The 22,072-nt window shown below is 38.9% G+C and overlaps 1 protein-coding gene across 1 annotated transcript in view; it reads right to left on the bottom strand.

The window, feature by feature from the left end:
• CUNH1orf87 (chromosome unknown C1orf87 homolog) overlaps positions 1-22,072 on the bottom strand; it is an 81,751-nt gene that overhangs the window by 11,070 nt on the left and 48,609 nt on the right. Inside the window, exons 10-11 of the mRNA XM_032296836.1 lie at positions 8,470-8,534; positions 253-332 (exon numbers count right to left, since the gene is read on the bottom strand). Of these exons, the coding sequence (XP_032152727.1) occupies positions 253-332; positions 8,470-8,534 (145 nt within the window). The remainder of the gene's footprint in view (positions 1-252; positions 333-8,469; positions 8,535-22,072) is intronic.

Genomic DNA, 22,072 nt, shown 5'->3' with positions numbered 1-22,072 from the left:
AGTTGGCAAGCCCATCGCCAAGTGATGGTAATAGGTTTCTGCAAACCAGCGAGGACGGAAGCTAACCCATACTCACGGAGTTATGTTTTTCTCCCTTCTTTGCCCAGGGAGAATCTTGAAGTCAAAGGCAGTCTGACATCAAGGGTTTGGGAGAAAACCAAAACCCACAGGAGAGGGCCCTGTCCAGCATCAGAGAAAAGGCCAAGTATCCATGAAAACCTTCCCCCAAACTCTATATACCCAGGTGCATACCATATGTTCAGTTTTGCTTTGAGACAACTCAGGGACTTCAGGCTCCACTGGAGAGGCAGGGGCTTTCTTTTCATTCTTCCCTGAACAAGAATGAAAAAAAAAAAAAGGGAAGGGTTGAGCCTGGTCTCTTCATTTAACACACACATATACACCAGTCAACAGCAACAACAAAAACGGAGGCTTTGCTCTGTGGTTGGCACTGTGTTATGTAATGGGAACACACTGATGAGTGAGAAAAACCTGGTTCCCACCCTGGTGGACCTCAGATTTGGAAGTAGATGGCAAACAATGGCTCTAAATTATTATTTAGTTACAAGTTACTATAAATAAAAGAAAACTATGAGAAAACATGAACGTATTTAAGCTTATTTGGGGGCAGGGGTAACAGTGGTGGGGGTTTCGGAGGAAGTGACACAAATTTGCAAACTGAAGGATTGGTTTTAGTTGTGTTCGTGGCGCTTATCACTATTGAACAGGAGTTATTATCCAGGCAAAGGTGATGGTGGTGACGCACACAGAGCAGAGAATTTCAGAACAGCAGAGACAACAGCCTGCAGCAAGGCCCTGACTAAGAAAGGCTTTTATAACTTAGGGAGTTGAAGGGATCTCTTCCTGTTGTTCTGCCTCTTAAGAACCTCTGCCCCTCCTTTTATACACATGTGCGCCCAAAGGACCAGGCACAAGCTTCCTCATCTTCCTTCCTTCTCCTTTCAATAGTCAGTGGTACAGCATGGGAAGAGGTTGAACAGCCTCATCCATAATCCAGTGGATTCTGTTTTCCAGGTATTACTTGCTGCAGGTTGCTGCCTTCATGAATAGAAGAGATTTCCATGGGATGCAGGAAAAAAATGGACATTAAGACCTGTGGAAATCCTCTAAGCCTTACTGCAGGTATCCTTCATTGATCACTCAGTACCTTCCATCTGACGTGGTGACTTATGTATTTTGCAGGTCTGTGTGATGACCGTACAGAACAGATTTTGGGGAGCCTCAGCTTCATTATTCAGTGCGTAATTCAGATATGCCATTAACAAATACATATTATTTCTAAATTGAGCCTCACTACTTTTAGTAAAAATGATTTAATCAATACATTTTAAACAAAGGAGGCAGTGTACCATAGTGGTTGAGAGTATAAGCTCTGGAGCTAGATGCCTTGGCATTGATTCCTGGCTTCTTTCTTTGTTAGTTGCATGATCTTGAGCAAATTACTTGTCCTCTCTGTGCCTCAGTTTCCTCTTCTGTATCAAGGGGATAATGACACCTATAGGCTATTGTGAGGGTAAAATGGACTAGAAAGTGTAAAGCAAGTACCTGAAACATAGCAAGTGCTCAGTAAATGTTAACTAATAGTGTTATCTAGGTAAGGATATTTTTATTATACATAAATTCACTTATCAATTTTAAAGCCTTTAGTTAGATGGGCTTTTAGCATCACACTTATGAATCACTATGAAAGTTCTCCCTCAATTTTTTGATGAAGAAGACATGTGATTTCATAATCTTTGAAACCCCAGCACCCCTCATTAGAATTAAATACTAAATGAATGCATGGTGAATAAATGAATGATCATGGGTCCTAATATGCAGTTTGAAAAATAAAGTCACTAGATATATAGTGTCGTTTCTCTAATTCCTTTTCCAGTCCTGGGAAGGGAGTGATTTTTCTCTGTATTTCTTTACCCTCTAATGTCTACCCCAGATGCTATATAGAGCAAACCGTAATAGTGGCTAAAAGAAGAGTATCATGACATCCAGTTAGAGCAGCCCCTTCAAGGCAGATCTTATTTGATCTGTTGAACATTTAAGTTGTCATGAGAACCCATCCTCACCTAGTAGCATTGGCTACTGCTTAGTTTAACCAATATGTGAAAGAAAAGCTTTCTGTTTAATATGGGGGATAAAAGGTTCAAAAGACTCTGAATCATACAGCTCTCCAGTGAAAGGGATTCTGGAAGCAGTATGTGGTGTAAGGGGAGGAGGATGAACAGACAGACCTAACGTCTAACCCTGATTCTTCTCTTTACCAGTTTCAAGCTTTTGGATCCTAATTCTTTAATTTGTGAAATTACAGAAATTTGCAATAATATTGTGGAGATTAACAAAAACCCTAGGTAAAATGCCTAACACAGGGCAGATGCTCAATACAAGCTATTATTATCTATTGTTGTGTTGTTATTATTACGTGCCCTTAAGCAAATTGAGCTTCCCTGGAGAAGAGAAACTAACATGAATTATGATGTGCCAAATATTTTTTGGGACACTGTTCAATGCATCATTCTTTTAAAAATAAGATCTAGAACCTAGACTTTGTCCTCATCCAGTTCTTCTCTGCTGTCTGCACTTCTAAAACTTCCATTAGGAAAAAATACATACTAGCCTACTTGGTCTCTTTTAAGATTCCCTTTCTCCTTCCTAATACCTAACAGCATATAATGGCTTGCACATGTAAACGTTGTTTGAAAAACCTGAGGCAGAGCTATTTTTTTCTTTCTAACACAGCAAGAAGGATAAATAATAACCATCTGTCTAGTCTGCCAGTTGAAGATTTGTACCAGAGGAAATAAGCCAAGCCAGCTTCTAGAGATTTCCAGGTGTAGGAAGGGCCAGGCTTTACAGGGTTGCCAGGGGTTCTGATAGTCACATAGCCAGAGTTCCTGTCTGCCCTCACTAATGACTTGAAATCGGTAGTCTTTAGCACTGGCTGCATGTTAGACCCACCTGCGCAGCTTTGAAAAGTACCAGTGCTCAGGCATCACACCAGACCAACTAAGTCAGAATCTCAGGAGGTGAGAACCCAGCTCAGTACTTTTTACCCTCCCTATGTGATTCTAAACTAAAACCAGGGTAGAGAACAACTGATTTTAATAAAAGCTTCTGGCTTCAGTGGACCTACTCAATAAAGCTTTTGTGAGAAGGAAATTCATATATGTCAAATATCTATAAATGGCAGACATTTCCATATATTATAAAGAATTAACCCTGTGAGGTGAAAATCCCCATTTGACGGAAGAGGAAACTGAGGCAATGAACGTGTTAGTTCCCTCCTTAAGATGACAGAGGCAGGGTTATGTCTGTGACTCGAACTAATTCATTCATGTAACAAACATTTAAGTGCTTACTATATGGTAGGCACTATAAGACAGAATCTTTCCTTCATGGAGTGTGCATTCTAGTGGTAAGAACAAAGAGATGCATCAAAGAATGTCAGGTAGTGATAAGTGCTATAGACACAACCAAAACCAATGATTGGGGTGTGGAAAGTAATGACAGTTGCCATTGTAGGTAGGGAATTTACCAATGACTTCTTTAAAGAAGTGACATTTAAATAAAATCCTGAACAGAGGAGAAACAAGGGAGCAAGCTGTGAAAATCTATGGGTAAAGATCACTGGAGGAAAATGTTACAGCAAAGGCAAAGGCCATGAGGCAGGAGTGATTGGTGCATCAAGCAAAAACTGAGAGCAGAGCCTGGGTGAGGCAGAATGAAAAAGGAAGAGAAGTGGGTGAAGTGTTCACAGGGCTAAAAAGCCCTATGGGTCATGCCACGTGACTGAAGCTGATTTGTGTGTGTTTGCGTGAGTGTGTGTGCTTCTCAGCATTCATTTTTCTTTTCCTCTGGTGATTCTCTCCTTCATTATCCCCTTCTGAAGATAGCAACCATGTTTTGATTTGTGGTGACTACTCCTACTCCACTCCAGTGCACTGTGGTTTGGTTGGACTGACTCCCCACTTGCAAGTCCAGGCTTGATCTCTGATTAGTTTAAGCCTATCATGATATCCCAATCACAGTGTTGGTTCAACGATGGACGTAAAACTCAATCTAAGCCTCTATATGAGAAGAAATACTTGCTACAGTTCCTTAGATAACAAGGTTCTCTCCTTCTTGGGAGATCACCTGTCCAAAGAGTGTGCAGTGAAGATGTGATGACTGTAGCTACCCTAGCTGTTTTGCTGTTGTGGAATGTCTAATTGAGAAACTACCATGTAGAGCCTGAAGATGATGCCAACAGCAGGTAAAGCAGATCAGAAAGCCAGAAATAAGGCAGATCCTTGATTTTGACATTTGAATGGCTACAGCCCAAACCATTCCTGCAGCCCTTGTTGCTGCCAGAATTTTCAGCTAAATAAACCAAAATCTCTATATTGCCTAAGCCAACTGAGTTTGATATTCTGTCCCTTCAATAGAAGTAGTTCTCATTAGTAACTAGTATAAGCATTTTTTTTCTTAGTAAAAAGATGGCCAACTCTTCACCATTTTTCTGTTTTCTTGAGTTATAGATAAGTCTTAAAGAAATCTTTGAGGGGTGTCAATGAGCCTCTTTGGCTACTCTTCATTTCCTTTGAATTGTCCCTTGTCAGCAGCCATGCTGGAGCTCTGCTTTTTCCTTCTGTGTCATCTTCTTCCTCTCTCTCATTCACAGGCTCCACAGTGAAGAGATTCAAGTTTGAGGTCATACTTCGTTTTTGTGAAATACTATTTTAGACCTTAGACCTTACCATGTTTAGAGGGGCCTAAGCTCTTTTTATATTTGTCTTAATGGGAGTTCATCATATTTCTTAGATCTGTGGCTTAAAGTCTTTTACTGCTTTTGGAAACTTCTCAGTTACAATTGCTTCAACTTCAGCTTTATTCTCTTTCTCCTGTTTTTCTGTGACTTCGGTTGCATGTATGTTGGATGCTGTCACCATTTCCTATGCGACTCTTACATACTTTTTTTTTTTGGACACGGTCTCACTCTTTTGCACAAGCTGGAGTGCAGTGATATAACCAGAGCTCGCTGTAGCCTCAACCTCATGGGCACAAGCAATCTTCCTACCTCTGCCTCCCAAGTAACTGTGTCCAAAGGTATACACCTCCATGCCTGGCTAATTTCTTTATTATTTGTAGAGACAGGATTTTACCTTGTTGCCCAGGCTGGTCTCAAACTCCTGGGCTCAAATGATTCTCCCACTTTAGCCTCCCAAGATGTTAGGACTGTGTGAGCCACCACACCCAGGCTCTTACATACTTTTTAGTGTATTACATCCTAATTTTTCATCCATGCTTCAACCTGGTTATTTTCTATTGAACTATATTACAGTTCACTAGTCCTTTCCTCAGTGATGTCTAATCTGTTAAACCCATCTGTCGAGTTTTTAAATTTTAAATTTTATATGTTTAAGTCTAGATATTCCATTTGATTTAAATTCTTTGCTGAAAATTCCCCATCTTGTCATTTATTTTCTTGAACATATTAATTGCTGTTATTTCAAAATCTAAGTCCTGTTTTATGTCATCCCTGGCAATTTTTAATTGAAGCTGGACATATAGTATGGAAAAATTAAGCGATTTTGTATGATACCTCCTTCCATAGAGAGGGTTTCTCCTTCTTCTATCTGGTAGCTTAATTTGAATTCCAAATTAGTCTCAAACAAATATTCTTTCGTATTTTATCTAATCTTCTAGTTGTTCTTGCCAGGAAGTTTTGCCTGCTAGAAAGTAGTCTCTACTTGTCATTAGTATAAATCATAGATATTAAGTATTTATGTGAAAATTATGTATACATTGAAAAACCAGTTCCCAAGATGTTTATGATTCTTAATCATATAAATTTTCTAATAAAGGCAGTACACATAAAATGAGTCATTTTAATTAGGTTATCATAGCATCTTAGAGTGCAGAGAGGTCCTAGGAAAGAGAAAATTCACAATTCTACACATCCATAAAAAGTAACTTTCTTTAGTTTCTGTATAATGCGCCTCCATCACTTTCATAACATTTACCTGTAGAGCTAAAGAAGGGGCAGAAAAAATGGCTCACTCAGTGCTTAAGACCATTTAGTCATCACAGATCCAGCAGTAGAGAAATGGGAAGAGACCAAGACATTGTCTAAGTAAGTAAGCAGTGAGCTATCACAACAGTGCAACAACAGCAACACTACCCCAACTACGTAGCTCTGGAAGGTGACACGTTGCCTAAAAAAATTAGTGTTGCCTATTTTGTTTGTCAGAGTCATAATCACTGTATAAGATCAATAGGGCAGATTTGCGTTTTTCTTTTATATTTTTTCCCATTTTAGAAATAAGAAAAATGAGTCAGAGAGAAATAATATGTGTCCAAAAATAATAGTTGTTTAGTTTTGTGAGACTTCAATTTATCTTTTTACGTATTTTTTTATTTTTATTTTTGCTATTCCATATGCTGTGGTCTTAATGGTGTTCCACGTGCCCCCCTCCAAAATTTATATGTCGAATCCCTAATCTCAGAACGTGACCTAATTTGGAGATAGGGCCTTTAAAGAGGTGATTAAGTAAAAATGAAGCTGTTAGAGTGGGTTCCAATCCAATGTGACTGATCTTCTTATAAGAAGAGGAAATTTAGACCTATTGAGACACCAGGGATGCGTGTGTGTGCTTGTGCGCGCGCGCACACACACACACACACACACACACACACACACACACACACAGAGGAAAGCCATGTGAGGACCTATTAGATGATCCTAGCATTAGAAAAGGGCTACTGCTACAACGTTTTTCAGCACTGTCAACCCTAGCCATGTGTGAAACCTCAGATCAGATGAACAGCCGCATGGCGTCACTTCAATGGTCTCCTCATTGACAGCATGATGCTTTGTAAGAGATCCAAGCACAGCCACCTTCTTAGAGCCTTAAACTATGTTGCAGTCCAAGAATCAGCAGTGTAGAATCCCCTCTGAAATCCTTCCTCCAGCTGCTTGACATTTCCTTGTAGACCCTAGAATCATCTGTGTGGTGACTCTAGCTGCTAGATTCTGATGGTAGTACCCCTTTCTCCATGTTTCCTCAGCCTTAAGGTGGTAGCTGCTTCCTATGGTTACTAATGTCTGGATTACCTCCCTGTAGTGGATTGAATTGTGTCCTCCTGAAAAATATGTTCAAGTCCTAATCACTGGTATCTGTGAATCTGAGCTTATTTGGAAACAGGATCTTTTCATATGTAATCAAATTAAGAAGTCATTCTAGATTAGGGCAGACCCTACTTGGGATGACTGGTGTCTTTATAAGATAAAGAAGAGGAATGCTTGGATACAGAGACACAGAAGAGACAGAAGGCCTTGTGAAAACAAAGGCAGAGATTGGAGTTACACAATAACAAGCCAAAGGAGGCCTGGGCCTACTAGAAGCTGAAAAAGGCAAGAAAGAACTCTTCTTTAGAGTGTTCAGAGAGAGCCTGGCCCTGCACACACCCTGGTATTTCCAGTCTCCAGAACTGTGAGAGAATAAGCTTCTATTGTCTCAAGCCACTGAGACTGAGGTATTTTGTATGGCAGCCCTGGGAAATGAATGTACTCATCATATCCTTTTTTATATTTCAGCCTTCGGATACTTACATATCCAATCCCCTGTAGTAAGTTCCCTCTGTCTGAAATACCTATAGTAAGGTTTCTTAGGTTTTTCCACCTGGATACAGACATTTATTTAATCCTGGACACACACACACACACACACACACACACACACACACACACACGCACATTCAGTACTTTGTATTTTGATCCAAAGGGCAAGCAGTAAATGGTTGATGGATGTAGTAAACAGAAAAACTACAACAGCAGATTAATATCAGTGCATATTTTTTCACCTGTCATATTTAAAAGTTGCTAATTGCTAAATATTTTGCCCAATGCATCATTACAATTTTCACTTAATAATATGTCTTGGAAATCTTCCTATAGCAACCCAGCCATGTTATTTTACAACTGCATAGTTTATCAATTGGTTATATTGTAATTTAATTAAATGGTGCATGGAGGATCTATTATCTCCATTTTAAAAAATGTTTACAAAAAAAGCTACACACACACACACACACACACACACACATCTCAGAGGTTTTTTTGTTGAGACATCAGTAGAATAAACACCTAGCTATGAGCGACTGTGCATTTGAAATTCCAATAAATAATACTAACATCTATAAATGTTCTGCATTCATCCTTAAGGGCTACCACTAGAGAATGTCTCATGATAAAATAAAACTTGGAGAATTGTGCCTTTTATGATTCAACTGGGCTAAAAAAATAGCCATTAAGGTGATTTTCACTCCCATTTTTCCTTCACTGCGGAGCTGTTTACATTTCTGAGAGAAATGAGATGAAGCCCAACAAGAAAACCACTCAAGCTAGGCAGCATAGTCAACAATAGCCGTGGAAAATAGAAGATCTCTCTGGAGCAAAAAAATAATGGAACCCACCTGTAAGCAAATCAGATAACAAATCAGCAGAAGCTCTGCGCAGCATCTCAACAAAATTCTGCCACCTGTACAAGAAAAGGAAACATAAATTGGTAATCCATAGGATTGCCCTGAAAAAATGTCCAGTGAAGCTCTGTTTATATTGTTAGTGACGTTGAATACGCTTTTTGATACTTCTATCATTTAGGGTCAAATGCAGGAAACAGATACTACTTTATATATCTTTATTAGAAAGGTCTTTGATATAGGGAATTATTGCAAAGCCATCAGAATGGAAGTTGGAGCGTGTCACTAAGTTCAGGGTCCAGCCTCAGCAGATGTGGTCCAGAGATCAGGGAACAGCAGGAAAATCTGGCTGATGTCTCAGTTGCCCCTAGCTATGAAGTTGTCATCAGTTAGTACACACTGCCTTTTGGCCACTGGAAAAACAAACACTTGCCAGTTTCTGGAGTTGCTACTGCTGTTGATATAAATAAATAAGTAAACTGTGCCACTGGCCTCTCACCGATGCATCTGCCTTTCAAATCTCATGAAATTGCATCTCACTTATAGAACTTAAAACAGTTCTAAAGCTTAGTGTCAAGAGGGTTTCAGAAAGGTTCTTTTTAACCTTCATAAGTATGGAAAGCATTGCAATGCAGAAAAATCATAGAAGTGGATAAATATGGGTGCTGAGTGCAAGAACACAATAGTCAGTAAATTCCCAAGTTTAAATTACATTGAGTAATATGTCTGCAAGTGACAACCAGGTAATCATTTAAAGCTTAAAAAGCACTTTAGTAAAACTTCAACATTGAAAATCACTTCTATTTGCTTGTCCAGCATCCATGCTCCATTTATATAAAAATATGCTCTTCTCTGGGGTGACAGCTACTGGTTTCCTTTTGGATACAGTGTGGATAGGACTATGATATGGTCAAAGTCCCATACCCTACCTTAGCCAATGTTGTGACCCACCTCCTTTAGTTAATCTCAATCTATTTATCCTTCCCTCCTTTTATCCCTCCCTCTCTTCTCTCTCTCCCTCTGTCTCTGCCTCTATCTGTCTTAATATTTGGTTCTGGTCCTTCCTGAAATTTTATTTTCCTCCAATTTTGTGTTACTTCATATCCTTTGAAAATATTTCTCTTGATTGTGTTAGCAAAAGACAGTTTCTGTTGCTAGCAACCAAACCTCAACTAAGTATCTTTATCTTTCTCCATCTTGTCCACCAGAAGAAGTCAAGCAAAAATACAGAGCAAGCTTGGTTTGTAAAGGAGAAATTCTAATGTCATATGATATTATTATCTTTAAAGAAAATGATAAGTTAAATAGGTAACTAGCTTATTTTGCTTATGCCTTATGATGCCTTTCCTATATATGATATAACATTTAGAGAAATTATTTGGTCAGGATAAGTATCCTGACATTGGGCTTTGAACATGTGGCCTCCAGAGTTTCATGCCCTTTTAGGTACATGAATAGATAAGTGATGAATACGCAGGACTGCCAGTCAGATAAACTGATGACTGTATCAGATGCTGCAGGTCTAGGAAGGTAAGAGAAAGCTGAACAAGAAATAGCAAGCACTCTAGCGGAATATTAACAATTATGTAAAGATCTGATATTAGCACAGATCTGCAAATAAACTACAATAGAAGCATCTCCTGTCTTCTGCACTTCTTGCAATTTATTTTCAGACCCTTTAAAAATGTCCAGGTTTATGGCTACAGAACCTTCTGATCCTTTGATGAAAAAAAAATCACGCACAACAACAAATCTATATTCATTAATATTTACACATTACACAACATTTACTTTTTCAGATCTGTTAGGAGTTATTAGGTAGTGTTCTCTTAGATATCAGATATAATGTGACATAAGGCTCTGGATAAAATGGCACCAGAAACTTTCCTGCTCCTTCTTGATTATACACTGACACCAGGGGAAGCAGATTGAGGGAAAAATTTTAAGTATTAACTTGGATATTGCTTGATTTGAATGGTATAGGACTTACATGACCAATAAAATTTTTAAGATCCTTCTAATAAAATATTTATTTTTTCCCACGTTTTTTACATTACCCCAAGACCTTCAAAGTGCTGTTCACAACTTAAATGTGGGAGTGGGTTCTAATTGTCATAATAGGCACTATAATTCTAATAACAAAAATAAGTACCAAGCCTCCAATGTCAAGCCAGACAGGACAGGACTGGAGGACTTCTGTGAGCCTCATTCTAGACTCAGGCAGACCGAGTTCAATTCCACCTTAACTGAATTTATCAAGTGAAAATGGCATGGTGTGAATATTCTGAGTACTTTTTGTGCATTATCTCATTTAATTGAGACAAACATGTCTTATTTAATTGAGACAACCATCTTAGGGCGTGTGTAAGTGACTTGCCCAAGGGCACATATATAATAGGACAGCCAGAATTTATGCCCTGACTCCAAATCTCTGTGAACATAATGTGACTTAACTTCAGTTACATTTTTGTGAACTTTGCAGTTCCATGTACATGGCTGTAGTGTCTTCTGACATTTATTATTGCAGAAGTCTGATGTCAGTCTGATTTTTGGTCATTTATAATTAATTTTCTCTTTATTTGCTTTGGTTTAGTTTTATTGGGTTTTTGGCCTGGATCCTTGAATGATTGCCTTTGTCTTTATTGTGTAAAAGTTTTGTTGAAATAGATGTGCATACATTTTTCTTAATTTAGCTTTTATAACACTGAGTCTCCTCAGTCTGTATGGCTGTACCAGCTCTGCAGTTTCTTTAGTTGGGACTTCCTTTTTCTTTTTCCATTTTTTCTAGTTTTCTTTTTCACAATACCAAGACCTCTTATGTTGAGTTTCTATTCTTATTCTTTTATATCTACTATCCTAATTTTCTTCTTTGTTATTTTCCTCTAGATTTTGTGAAAACCTCTTAAGTTTGACATTATATATTGATTCCTGGTTATCTCTTAATTCTGCTATAGAAGTTTTATTTTTCTTGAAACCATATTTACCAAAGTTCTTTCTAGTTTCTTCTGTTCATGCTTTGTGCTTTTTAAGTTTCATTTTTGTGTCCTTTGGACACAAAATGTCTCATAATGTTGATTACTTTCCAATTCATTTCAATAGAGGACATGGATTCTTATACTCTTCAAAAAATGGTTTTCTAATTTTTTCTTAGAGTAGATCAATTTCAAAGGTCTGTTGAGATTTGGAACCTGCAGAATTGTGGCTCTGTTTCCATGTTTTGTAGTGTGTGTGTGTGTGTGTGTGTGTGTGTGTGTGTGTGTGTTTTAAATTAGGTATTGTGCTTCAAATGAGTATGTATTCACATTCAGTACAACCCAACAGATGAGTTGCATTGATTTCCTTTGGCCTTACTCACTGATCACTTAGACTTGAAGTCAAGGGCAGATGACAACTTTCATCCATTCCTGGTATCTCTCAGGCATACACCTGGTGCATTTCACTTGGTAGAACAGAGAAAGCATCTTCTCGCCACATTTGTTGGATATTGCACACCCCAAATTGGTATAGTATGCCATAAGCTATATGCTCCTCATCATATACAACTGACAGTGATCTTCCTCTCTGTTCAAACCTCTACAACTTTATTATCAGATATTACCTTCACCAGATGCAAGCACCATAGTCATATTTTTCCCTTCTCACCTCACTAACTTCAATTTTCTGCTGTCATTATTGACAGCTGAGCTCTCCAAACAGGCACAGGAGAGTAGCATACGGTTAAGCACACATGTGCGTATGCTTGGGCCGAGGAGGAAGAGAAGGGAGATGTGAGGAACCATAGTGCTCAGGCTGCAGAAGGAAAGAGCGCTTGTGCAATTTTCTGGTTGGTCAAGACTTGGGGTCTCCAAATCAAGGGGAAGATCGTGGTGAAGGGATAAAGTATCTTCTGTTTTTTTGCACTTCTTATAGGTGGGTAAGGCACAGCTTGGGGCAAACAACTCATTGATTTTCCCACATTCCATTTATTTATAGTTAGTGAAGATTTTTTTTTTGTATATTGACACCAGAGTGCCTGTTGATCAGTTTTTGCTACTCGTTTGTTGTCTCTTTTCTTTTTCATAGAAATTTTAGTTAGGGGTTGTTAGGTACATGCCATTTTATACAAAAAGCCCTACATATTAAAAAACCAAACAAACCTAAATGTACAAAACACACAAAATATAGGCTATTTTATTGACACATCCTTGTAATATTATGAAGGTAGTTTCAGTTGGCATGCTCTTCTATGAGGGTTATGAAGGCTTGAGTCAAAAGGTTTGCTGATTTGGTTCACCTCCCAAATCCATTACCTTTCTTGGCCTCCTGAAATGTATGCTCTAGTTATAATGAACAGTTTGTAGTTCTCCAAACTTATTTTTGTTTGTATTTTTGTCTCAGCACATACTGCTCATTCTCTCTGAAATACTCTTCCCCATCTCTCACCTGGTTAGCTCCTACAAATCCCACCAAGCTCATCTGAGACATAGTATAGAATATTGCTAAAGAGTCAGCTCTGTTTAGACTGCCAGGATCAGAAATTAAGTCCCATGATTTGAAGAATTCCCTTCAGAACCCTGTAATCCTCTACTTCAGCCAAGGGAAATAAAATATGCCAGAAGGAGGAGCCAGACAGGAAGATTACTGAAGAGGCCTTTAGCCTTTAGGGACCATATTAGTTTTCTGGGGCTGTGTTATGGTCTAAATGTTTATCTCTCCCGCACATTCATGTACTGAAATCCTCACTCCCATCACATTAGGAGGTATGGTCTTAGGGAAGTGATTTGCTCATGGGGGCAGAGCCCTCATGCATGGGATGAGCGTTCTTATAAAGGAGGCCAAGAAAGACCCTTTTCTACTTTCACCGTAGGAGGTGACTGTGAGAAAGCATCTGTCTCTAAAGAAGTGGACCCTCACCAAACACTAAATCTGCTTGTGCCTGGATCTTGGACTTCCTGGTCTCCAGAAATGTGAGAAATAAATTTCTGTTGTTTATAATGCACCCAGTCAATAGTATTTTGTTATAGTAGTCCAAATGGTCTAAGACAGGCTGCCATAACAAAATACTGCAGATCACATGGGTTAAAAAACAGAACTTTATTTTCTCACAGTTCTGGAGGCTAGAAGTCCAAGATCAATGTGTTAGTAGGTTTAGTTTCTTCCAAGGTCTCTCTCCTTGGCTTGCAGATGGCCACTTTCTTGCTGCATTCTCTGTGCATGGTCTTCTTTTTGTGCACCTGCATCCCTGGTGTCTCTTTGTGTGTCCAAATGTCCACTTTCTAGAAGGACACCATTCAGATTGGATTAGGACCCACCCTAACAGTCTCATTTTAACTCAGTTATCACTTTTTTAATTTTTTTGGGGGGGGACAGAGTCTTACTCTGTTATCCAAGTTGGAGTGCAGTGGCACAATCTCAGCTCACTACAAACTCTGCCTCCTAGGTTCAAGTGATTATTGTGCCTCAGCCTCCAGAGTAACTGGGACTACAGGCATGTGCCATTATGCCAGCTAATTTTTGTATTTTTAGTAGAGGCAGGGTTTTCCCAGGTTGGCCAAGCTGGTCTTGAACTCCTGCCCTCAAGTGATCCGCCCACCTTGGCCTCCCAAAGTGAGCTACTGTAACCAGTCTATCACTTCTTTAAAAGGCACTCCAAATATAGTCATATTCTGAAGTACTGGGGATTAAAACTTCAATATATAAACCTTGAAAGGATACAGTTCAGCCCTTAACAGACCTTTCAGAAAGAAGTAAGAGTCAAAGAAGCCTTACTTTTGAGAGTAATTTATTTAATGTCTCTAAACCTTAGTTTACTCATCTGTGAAGTGGTTCTAAAAGGAAAATCAACTCATGGGGCTCCTGAGGCTATTCCGTGTAGCCATATAGAACATCTAGCCTCCTGCCTGGGAGATTTTAGGTGCATATGTATCAATTTTTACCCAATCAAGTCAGGAGATTATTTTGGCCACGTCATTTAACCCTGCCACTGAGATACTCATTCACTTGCATTGTTTTTCTATGTTCTAGACTTCTTGTTCATGTACTAAGCTGTATTCTTCCCACCTTTCAGTTAACTGAGAGAAGTACAGCCTTCCCTAATATAGAGTCAATAAACTCTGAAATCTAAACAAATGAATTCTTATTATTCCCATTTGACAGGTGAGAAAATTAAGGAAGGGAAATTTGTTACTTACTCAAGTTCCCAAAGCTAGCGTATTTCAGAGCCAGGTTGCCATCTAGGACTCATGCTAGGTTTCCCCATAGATGGAGGCTTAAGAGGTGATAGAAAGGCTACACCAGTAAGGAAACGTTGCTTCCAAGCTCTGGGCTTCTTTGGATCATACCTGCCCCTGGAGCTTAAGTGTCTCCGTCTTTGGTATTCATACCTTACATGCCTCCTGGGCCCTGGAGGAGAGGGCAAGAGATACTAAACTCAAATCCAGAACTCCGTTCAGCATCAAGCCAAGGGTGAAGCCAGCTCTGGAACTCAGGCAGTTTGGCCAAAGCCTCTGTGCCTAGCCATTATCTTATAAACTGAGTTTCGTAGGACTTGTAAGAGAATCAGTATAGTGTAGTGACTAAGAGCCAAGGCTGAAGGTAGAGAGCCTGCATTTGACTTAGCCTTACTAATGAATTCATTTATCAATTGTGTGTTGGTTTTAGCCTCTGTGTGCCTCAGTTTCCTCACTTGAAAATCATGTAACTATTTCATGGGAAAGTTGCAAGAATTAAAAAAAGTTAATATTTATAAAGTACTTATTATTTTCTGGAAGAGAAAAGACAGCAGGTCTAGTTTCTAAGGCACAGCCAATGGGCAGATCTATACCACTTCTCTAGTACCTTGCTACCTAACACATTTCCTATTCCCTTTAAAAGTCATTGCTGAATCAAACACCTCATATTTCCTTTATCTTCTAAAATCCTCTGGTTGTTCCTGGGATTAGCAAAACCAGTCTTTTTCAACTTAATTGCACTCTCAATAATGGGCCAGATGTGTACGATAAGTCCTACTTGTGGCTGTGTCAATTGCTCCCCTCTATTCATGAAGCTTCCATAGCAGCTTTATTATTTATCCCTTCCCCCAACACAATTTGGCTTGTGTGCATGTGTTTTAAACTGGTTCGAAGCATTTAATTTTGCCAATACAATTTTAGAGCATTAGTTTGCCTCCTGTTCTCTCTCTGCCCTCCTTAATTACCATTTATTGCAAAGTCACACAGAAACATTAAATGCTAATTCTGATTTACATGTTCCTGGCCAAGAACACGGATAATAATTTTCATCCAACACAACCTGAACTCATTTTACATAAGGGTGATTCAGAGTAGAGATTTGAAATCGTAATCAAGTCTTTCTCAAAATCGCCTTACCCTGGCAGTCATTCACTAATGTCTCTGCTAATTGGTAGGCAAATGGCAAAAAAACAAATCTCAATGTTAAAACAACAACAACAACAACTTTGTAACAGTGTTTGTGAAATTGCTCCTCTTGTCAGCTCTTACAACATGACAGTTTAAGGAGGAAACACAACTCATTTTATTTGGTTAGATAGTGCTAATCCCACATCACCATAATCTCTCCTGATGTTTTATTGATTCTAAAGGACATTTAGTCAGGAAGCAGCTCAGCACTAGAATCCTGCTAATTAGCAAGCAGCCACATTCCAAATGGGTTCCCAATTGAACAGCAGATTAATGGACAATATGTACTAAAATAATGATTCGTGCATTCAGCTTCTAAAATGTGTGTCTAAATTGCATCTTTAATCTCTTAAGGATATAGGTTTGCATACAAAGCTCTTAACAAAATGGATTTGATTCAACAAAGGAAGCTTTAGCCAATGACTGTTTAGGGATGAAACAGGTTTATTTCTTGTAAATGCAATTCGTTTTTAGTTCTTGTGGTTTTGATATCCCTGAACATTTAAAAGTCAAAGACAGGTGAACAAAGAAATCTGTGTGCTTCTCTGATCTGCACAAAAACAGTGAGAAACTGAGAAACTCAAGAGTGTTGATAAGTAACCTTATTTGCTCCCCATTTTCTCTTGGTCTCATATTTCTGATTCTTAGGATCTTGGTTCTGTATCTCAATTTTTAATCAACAAGTATCTATTGAGTCTCTACTATGTATAGGTATAATGTGAGCTTTGATACTTACTTTTTCTTCCTTTAGATTGGTGTTTTTTTGGGATTCTTAATTTTAGTCTTATAATTTTCTACTCAGCTCTTAGCTCAGTTTTCTGCATTTCTAGCTTAACCACCCCTCTCACCTTCATCAAACCACCCCCAAGGTTTTAAAGAAGGCAGACTCTCATGTCCAAAGCTGGAACAGTGGAAATTCATTGGCTAAGCTCAATATCATATGTTCATTGATTGATGTGCCCCAAAACTTTTATCCTTTGTTTTTCTGTATTGCTCTTATCACCATGTGACATGCCATATATTCTAACTTATTTATTATTTATCTTCCCCATTAGAATATAAGTTTTATGAAGAAAGGGGTTTTGTTTTATTCATATCTATATTACTAGTGTGTAAGAGTAGTGCCTGGTATATAGTAGGCACCTAGTAAATGCTTGCTAAATAAATGAATAAGTAAATCCCTCTAACATTTACTGTGCACCTATCATGTGCCAATGATGTGGTTTGGCTCTGTGTTCCTCCACCCCCAAATCTCATGTCAAATTGTATCCCCCATGTGTTGAAGGAGGGACCGGGTGGCAGGTGATTGGATCATGGGGGCAAATTTCCCCCATGCGGTTCTCTTCATAGTTTTCACAAGATCTGACAGTTTAAAAGTGGCACATCCTCCTTCACTGTCTCTCTGTTTCTCCTGCTTTGCTGTGGTAAGATATGTGTGCTTTCCCTTTGCTTTTTGCCATGATTCTAAGTTTCCTGTGGCCTCTCAGCCATCCTTCCTGTTAACATTGTAAATCTGTAAGTCAGTTAAACCCCTTTTCTTCTAAATTACCTGGTCTCAAGTAGCTCCTTACAGTAAAGTAAAAATAGACTGATACAGAAAATTGGTACCAGGACACTGGGGGCACTGCTATAAAGATACTTGAAAATGTGGAAGTTACTTTGGAACTGGGTAATGGGCAGAGGTTGGAACATTTTCAAATGCTCAGAAGACAGGAACATGTTTGAAGGCTCAGAAGAAGACAGGAACATGTGAGGAAAAGTTTGGAACTTCCTAGAGATTCGTTGGATAGTTAGATTGAAATGCTGACAGTGATATGAACAACGACATCCAGGCTGAGTTGTTCTTAAATGAGGAAAAGATCACTCCTTCTATGCTTTAGCAAAGAGACTGACAGCATTTTGCCCCTGCCTTAGAGGTCTGTGGAACTTTGAACTTGAGAGAGATAATTTAGGATATCTGGCAGAAGAAATTTCTAAGCAGCAGAGCATTCAAGATGTGACCTGGCTGTTTCTAGAAGCGTAGTCATAAGCATTTACAAATAGATGGTTTAAAATTGCTGTTTATGTTTAAAAGGGAAGCAGAGCATAAAAGTTTGGAAAATGTGTAGTCTAACTGTAAGGTAGAAAGGAAAAGCATATTTTCTGGGGAGAAAGTCAAGCTGGCTGCAGAAATTTGCATAAGTGATGAGGAGCTATATATTAATAGCCAAGAGAATGCAGAAAATGTCTTCAGGGCATCTGAGAGATCTTCTAGGCAGTCCCTCCCATTACACGCCTGGAGGCTTAGGAGGAAAACATGGTTTCATGGGCTGGGCCCAGAGCCCCACTGTTCTGTGCAGCCTCAGGACATGGTGCCTGCTCTAGCTGTGGCTAAAAGGGATCAAGGTACAGCTCAAGCCATGGCTTCAGAGGGTGCAAATCCCAAGCCTTGGTAGCTTCCATGGGGTGTTGGGCCCATGGATGTGCAGAGAAGGCAAGAGTTTGGGAGTCTTTGCCTAGATTTCACAGGATGTATGGAAATGCCTGGCTGTTCAGGCAGAAGTCTGCTGCAGGGGTGGAGCCCTCATGGAGAACCTCTACTAGGGCAGTGGAGTAGGGAAATGTAGGATTGGAGCCTTTGTACGGAGTCCCCACTAGGTCATTACCTAGTGGAGTTGTGAAAAGAGGGCTACAATCTTCCAGACCCCAGAATGGTAGATCCACTGACAGCTTGCAACGATGTGCCTGAAAAAGCCCCAGGCATTCAATGCAAGCCTGTGAAACCAGCCAAAGAGCTGTACCCTGAAGAACTAGAGGGGCAGAGCTATCCAAGGCCTTAAGAGCCCATCCCTTGCATCAGCATGCTCTGAATGTGAAACATAGAGTCAAAAGAAATTATTTTGGAGTTATAAGATTTAATGACTGCCCTGCTTAGTTTTGGACTTACATGGGACCTGTAGCTCCTTTGTTTTGGCCAATTTCCCCCTTTTGGAATGGGGGCATTTACTCAATTCCTGTACCCCTATTGTATCTTGGAAGAAACTAACTTGTTTTTGATTGTACAGGCTCACAGGTAGAAGGGATTTACCTTGTCTCAGATGAGACATTGGACTTGGACTTTTGAGTTAATGCTGGAATGAGTTAAGACTTTGGGGGACTGTTGGGAATGCTTGGTTGGTTTTGAAATGTAAAAAGAACATAAGATTTGGGAGGGCCTGGGGGCAGAATGATATTATTTCTTTCTGTGTCGCCACCCAAATCTCATGTCAAATTGTAAACCCTATGTATTGAAGGAAGGAACTGGTATGAGGTGATTGGATCATGAAGGCAGATTTCCCCCCATGCTGTTTTGGTGATGGTGAGTGAGTTCTTATGAGGTCTGATGGTTTAAAACTGTGGCACTTCCCTCCTCACTTCTCTTTCTCTCTCCTACATTGCCACAATAAGACCTGTTTGGTTCCCCTTTGCCTTCCACCATGATTGTAAGTTTCCTGAGGCTTCCCAGCCATGGTTACTATACAGTCTGCAGAACTGTGAGTAAATTACTTCTTTTCTTTGGAAATTACCCAGTCTTAGATAGTTTCTTATAGCAGTGTGAGAACAGACTAATATAGCCAAGTACTAGGCTAGATGTTAGAAATACAGTGTGAGCAAAATAGTCATGCCCCTTGCTAGCACGAAGGTCACTGTGTAGACATTAAACTAACAAATCACACAAATACACACATAATGACAAATAGTGATAAGTGTTAGCAAATAAAATGACAGGGTACCATCATAGAGTATAGCACAAGAAACCCGATTTTGATGAGGTGAATAAGAAAGGCCTTCTCAAGTTGCTCATGAGATAAAGACTGGGAAGAATTTATGTATCTGCCTCCCTGGTAATATTTTGAGAAATTATGCCTGTAATTCAGTTCAAGTCAATGTATCCCCAACGTCCAATGCAGTTGAAGTCAATAAATATTTATTGAGAACCTGCTATGTGCCAGGCACTGCTCTAGACACTTTGGATACATCAATAAATAAAACAAAAACACTGCCTTCCCCATGGCACTATTGTCTACTGGGTAGATACAGATATTATCTGTATACATAATAAATCAGTAAGTTACCTAATTCATTAGAGGTTGGTAAGTGTATAAAAGAAAACAAAAGGAGAGTAGCTTAAGGGGAACAAAGGATGGGGACCACAGCTTTAAATAGGATGGTTAGTGTAGGCCTCATTGATAGGAGATATTTGAGCAAACACTTGAAGAAGGTGAGGAAGTTGGCATAAAGATATCTGTGGGAAGAGCTTTCAAGGCAGAGGAAATATTCAAAGGATAGGAGCTAAGGAGAATATCTGCATGGTGTGTTTGAGGAAGACAAGAGGCATGATGCAACTGGAACAGATTAGGGAAAGGAAGTTTTAGATGGAGCCAGAGAAGTGATGGGGGAGGAGCTTGTGTAGAGGACTTTTATTTTTTCCTTTTTTTGTTTTGCCTTCTATGTGTAATTACATACTCTTGCAGTGTTTTGAGCAGAGCAATCATGTGAACTGTTTTAGGTGTTTTAATAGAGTGCAATAGCTGACGAAGTGAGGACAAACTAGGTACAAGAGTAGATATGGAGTTCAGTTAGGAGGCTAGTACAGGAATCCAGGAGAAAAAATGAATGGGTGTAGTTAAGTAACAATAAAGGGGGTGACAGGGGACCAGATTCTGAATATGAGTTGATTTCCTAATTAAATAAATTAAATCAATAATTAATAATCTTTCAAAACAGAAAATACCAGGGCCAGTTGGGTTCACTGGTAATTTCTACCAAAAATTTAAGAAAGAAATTAAAGTAGTTTTCCCTTATCCACAGGGTATATATTCCAAGACCCATTGTGGATGCCTGAAACCACAGCTAGTACTGAAGCCTATTTATCCTATGCACAAATTTCTTTTCCCTTCTTTACAATTGTAGAAATAGATTTGTTCTTACTGTAGATAAGAATAAATTGTATGCAACCTCAGCATACAATTTTTTCCTCATTGAGAGCTTTCACCTTTTCACTTAATAAAGTACTTTACAGTTTATCTTTAGCATGCCCAAGTTGACAGCGTTACTACTTTTTGCTTTGAGGCCATTAATGAGCAAAATAAGAATCACTTGAACACAAGCACTCTGATACCACGACAGTCAATCCGATGACCAAGACAGCTACTGAGTAACATGGGGGTAGCATACACAGCATGGATATGTTGGATGAAGGAATGACTCATGTCCCAGGCAGAACCAAGCAGGACAGCATAAGATTTCTTCATGTTACTCTAAATGATGCACAACTTAAAACTTATAAATTGCTTATTTCTGGAATTTTCCATGTAATATTTTCAGACCACAGGTAACTGAAGTAATGGAAAATGAAACTACAGAAAAGGGAAGACTACTGTCGTTTGTCTTTTTCTCTGTGTGCTTTTAAGGTTTTTTCTTTACCACTGAGTTAAGGAATTTGATTACAATGAACTTTTGTTTGGTTATTTCAAATTTCTTGTGTCTGAAGTTCATCGAGATCCTTGGGTCCATGTCTTTACAGTTTTCTCCAGATTTGAAAATCTTGCAGCTATTATTTGTTCAACATTCCCTTCTTTCCTCTCTTCCTTTTGTGAGACTCCGATTTCCCATGTATTAGGTTGCCGGTGTCACAGGCTCAATGATGCTCTGCTGGTTTTTCTTTAATTTTTTCACACTGAGTTTTATTTTAGATACTGTCTATATCTATGTCATCAAGCCCACTTATTTGTTACTGTGTGTTTTATATTCCATTGCTTCCATCATTTTTTCCTTTAGGTACTGTATTTTTTAAATAAACCTTATTTTTTAGAGTAGTTTTAGATTTTACAGAAAAACATTAAAGATAGTACAGAGAATTCCACATACTTCATACTTGGTTTCCCTTTTTGTCAGTATCTTACATTAGTATGATACTATTGCTACAATTAATGGACAAATATTGACACATTATGATTAACTGAAGTCCAAAATTCCAATATCCTTAGTTTTTACCTAATATTCCCTTTCTGTTTCAGATTCCCTCCAGGCTAAACCATTACATTTAGTCTTAATGTCTTCTTATGTTCTTGCTGGCTGGGGCAGTTTCTCAGATCTTTCTCTTTTTTTTTTTTTTTTTTGAGACGGAGTTTTGCTCTTGTTACCCAGGCTGGAGTGCAATGGCGCGATCTCGGCTCACC

The sequence above is a fragment of the Sapajus apella genome, unplaced genomic scaffold, assembly GCF_009761245.1.
Source record: "Sapajus apella isolate SASKATOON/1434 unplaced genomic scaffold, GSC_monkey_1.0 scaffold36, whole genome shotgun sequence".
NCBI lineage: Eukaryota > Metazoa > Chordata > Mammalia > Primates > Cebidae > Sapajus > Sapajus apella.
Note: the sequence above shows the minus strand (reverse complement) of the source record. Positions and strands in the feature narration are given on the sequence as shown.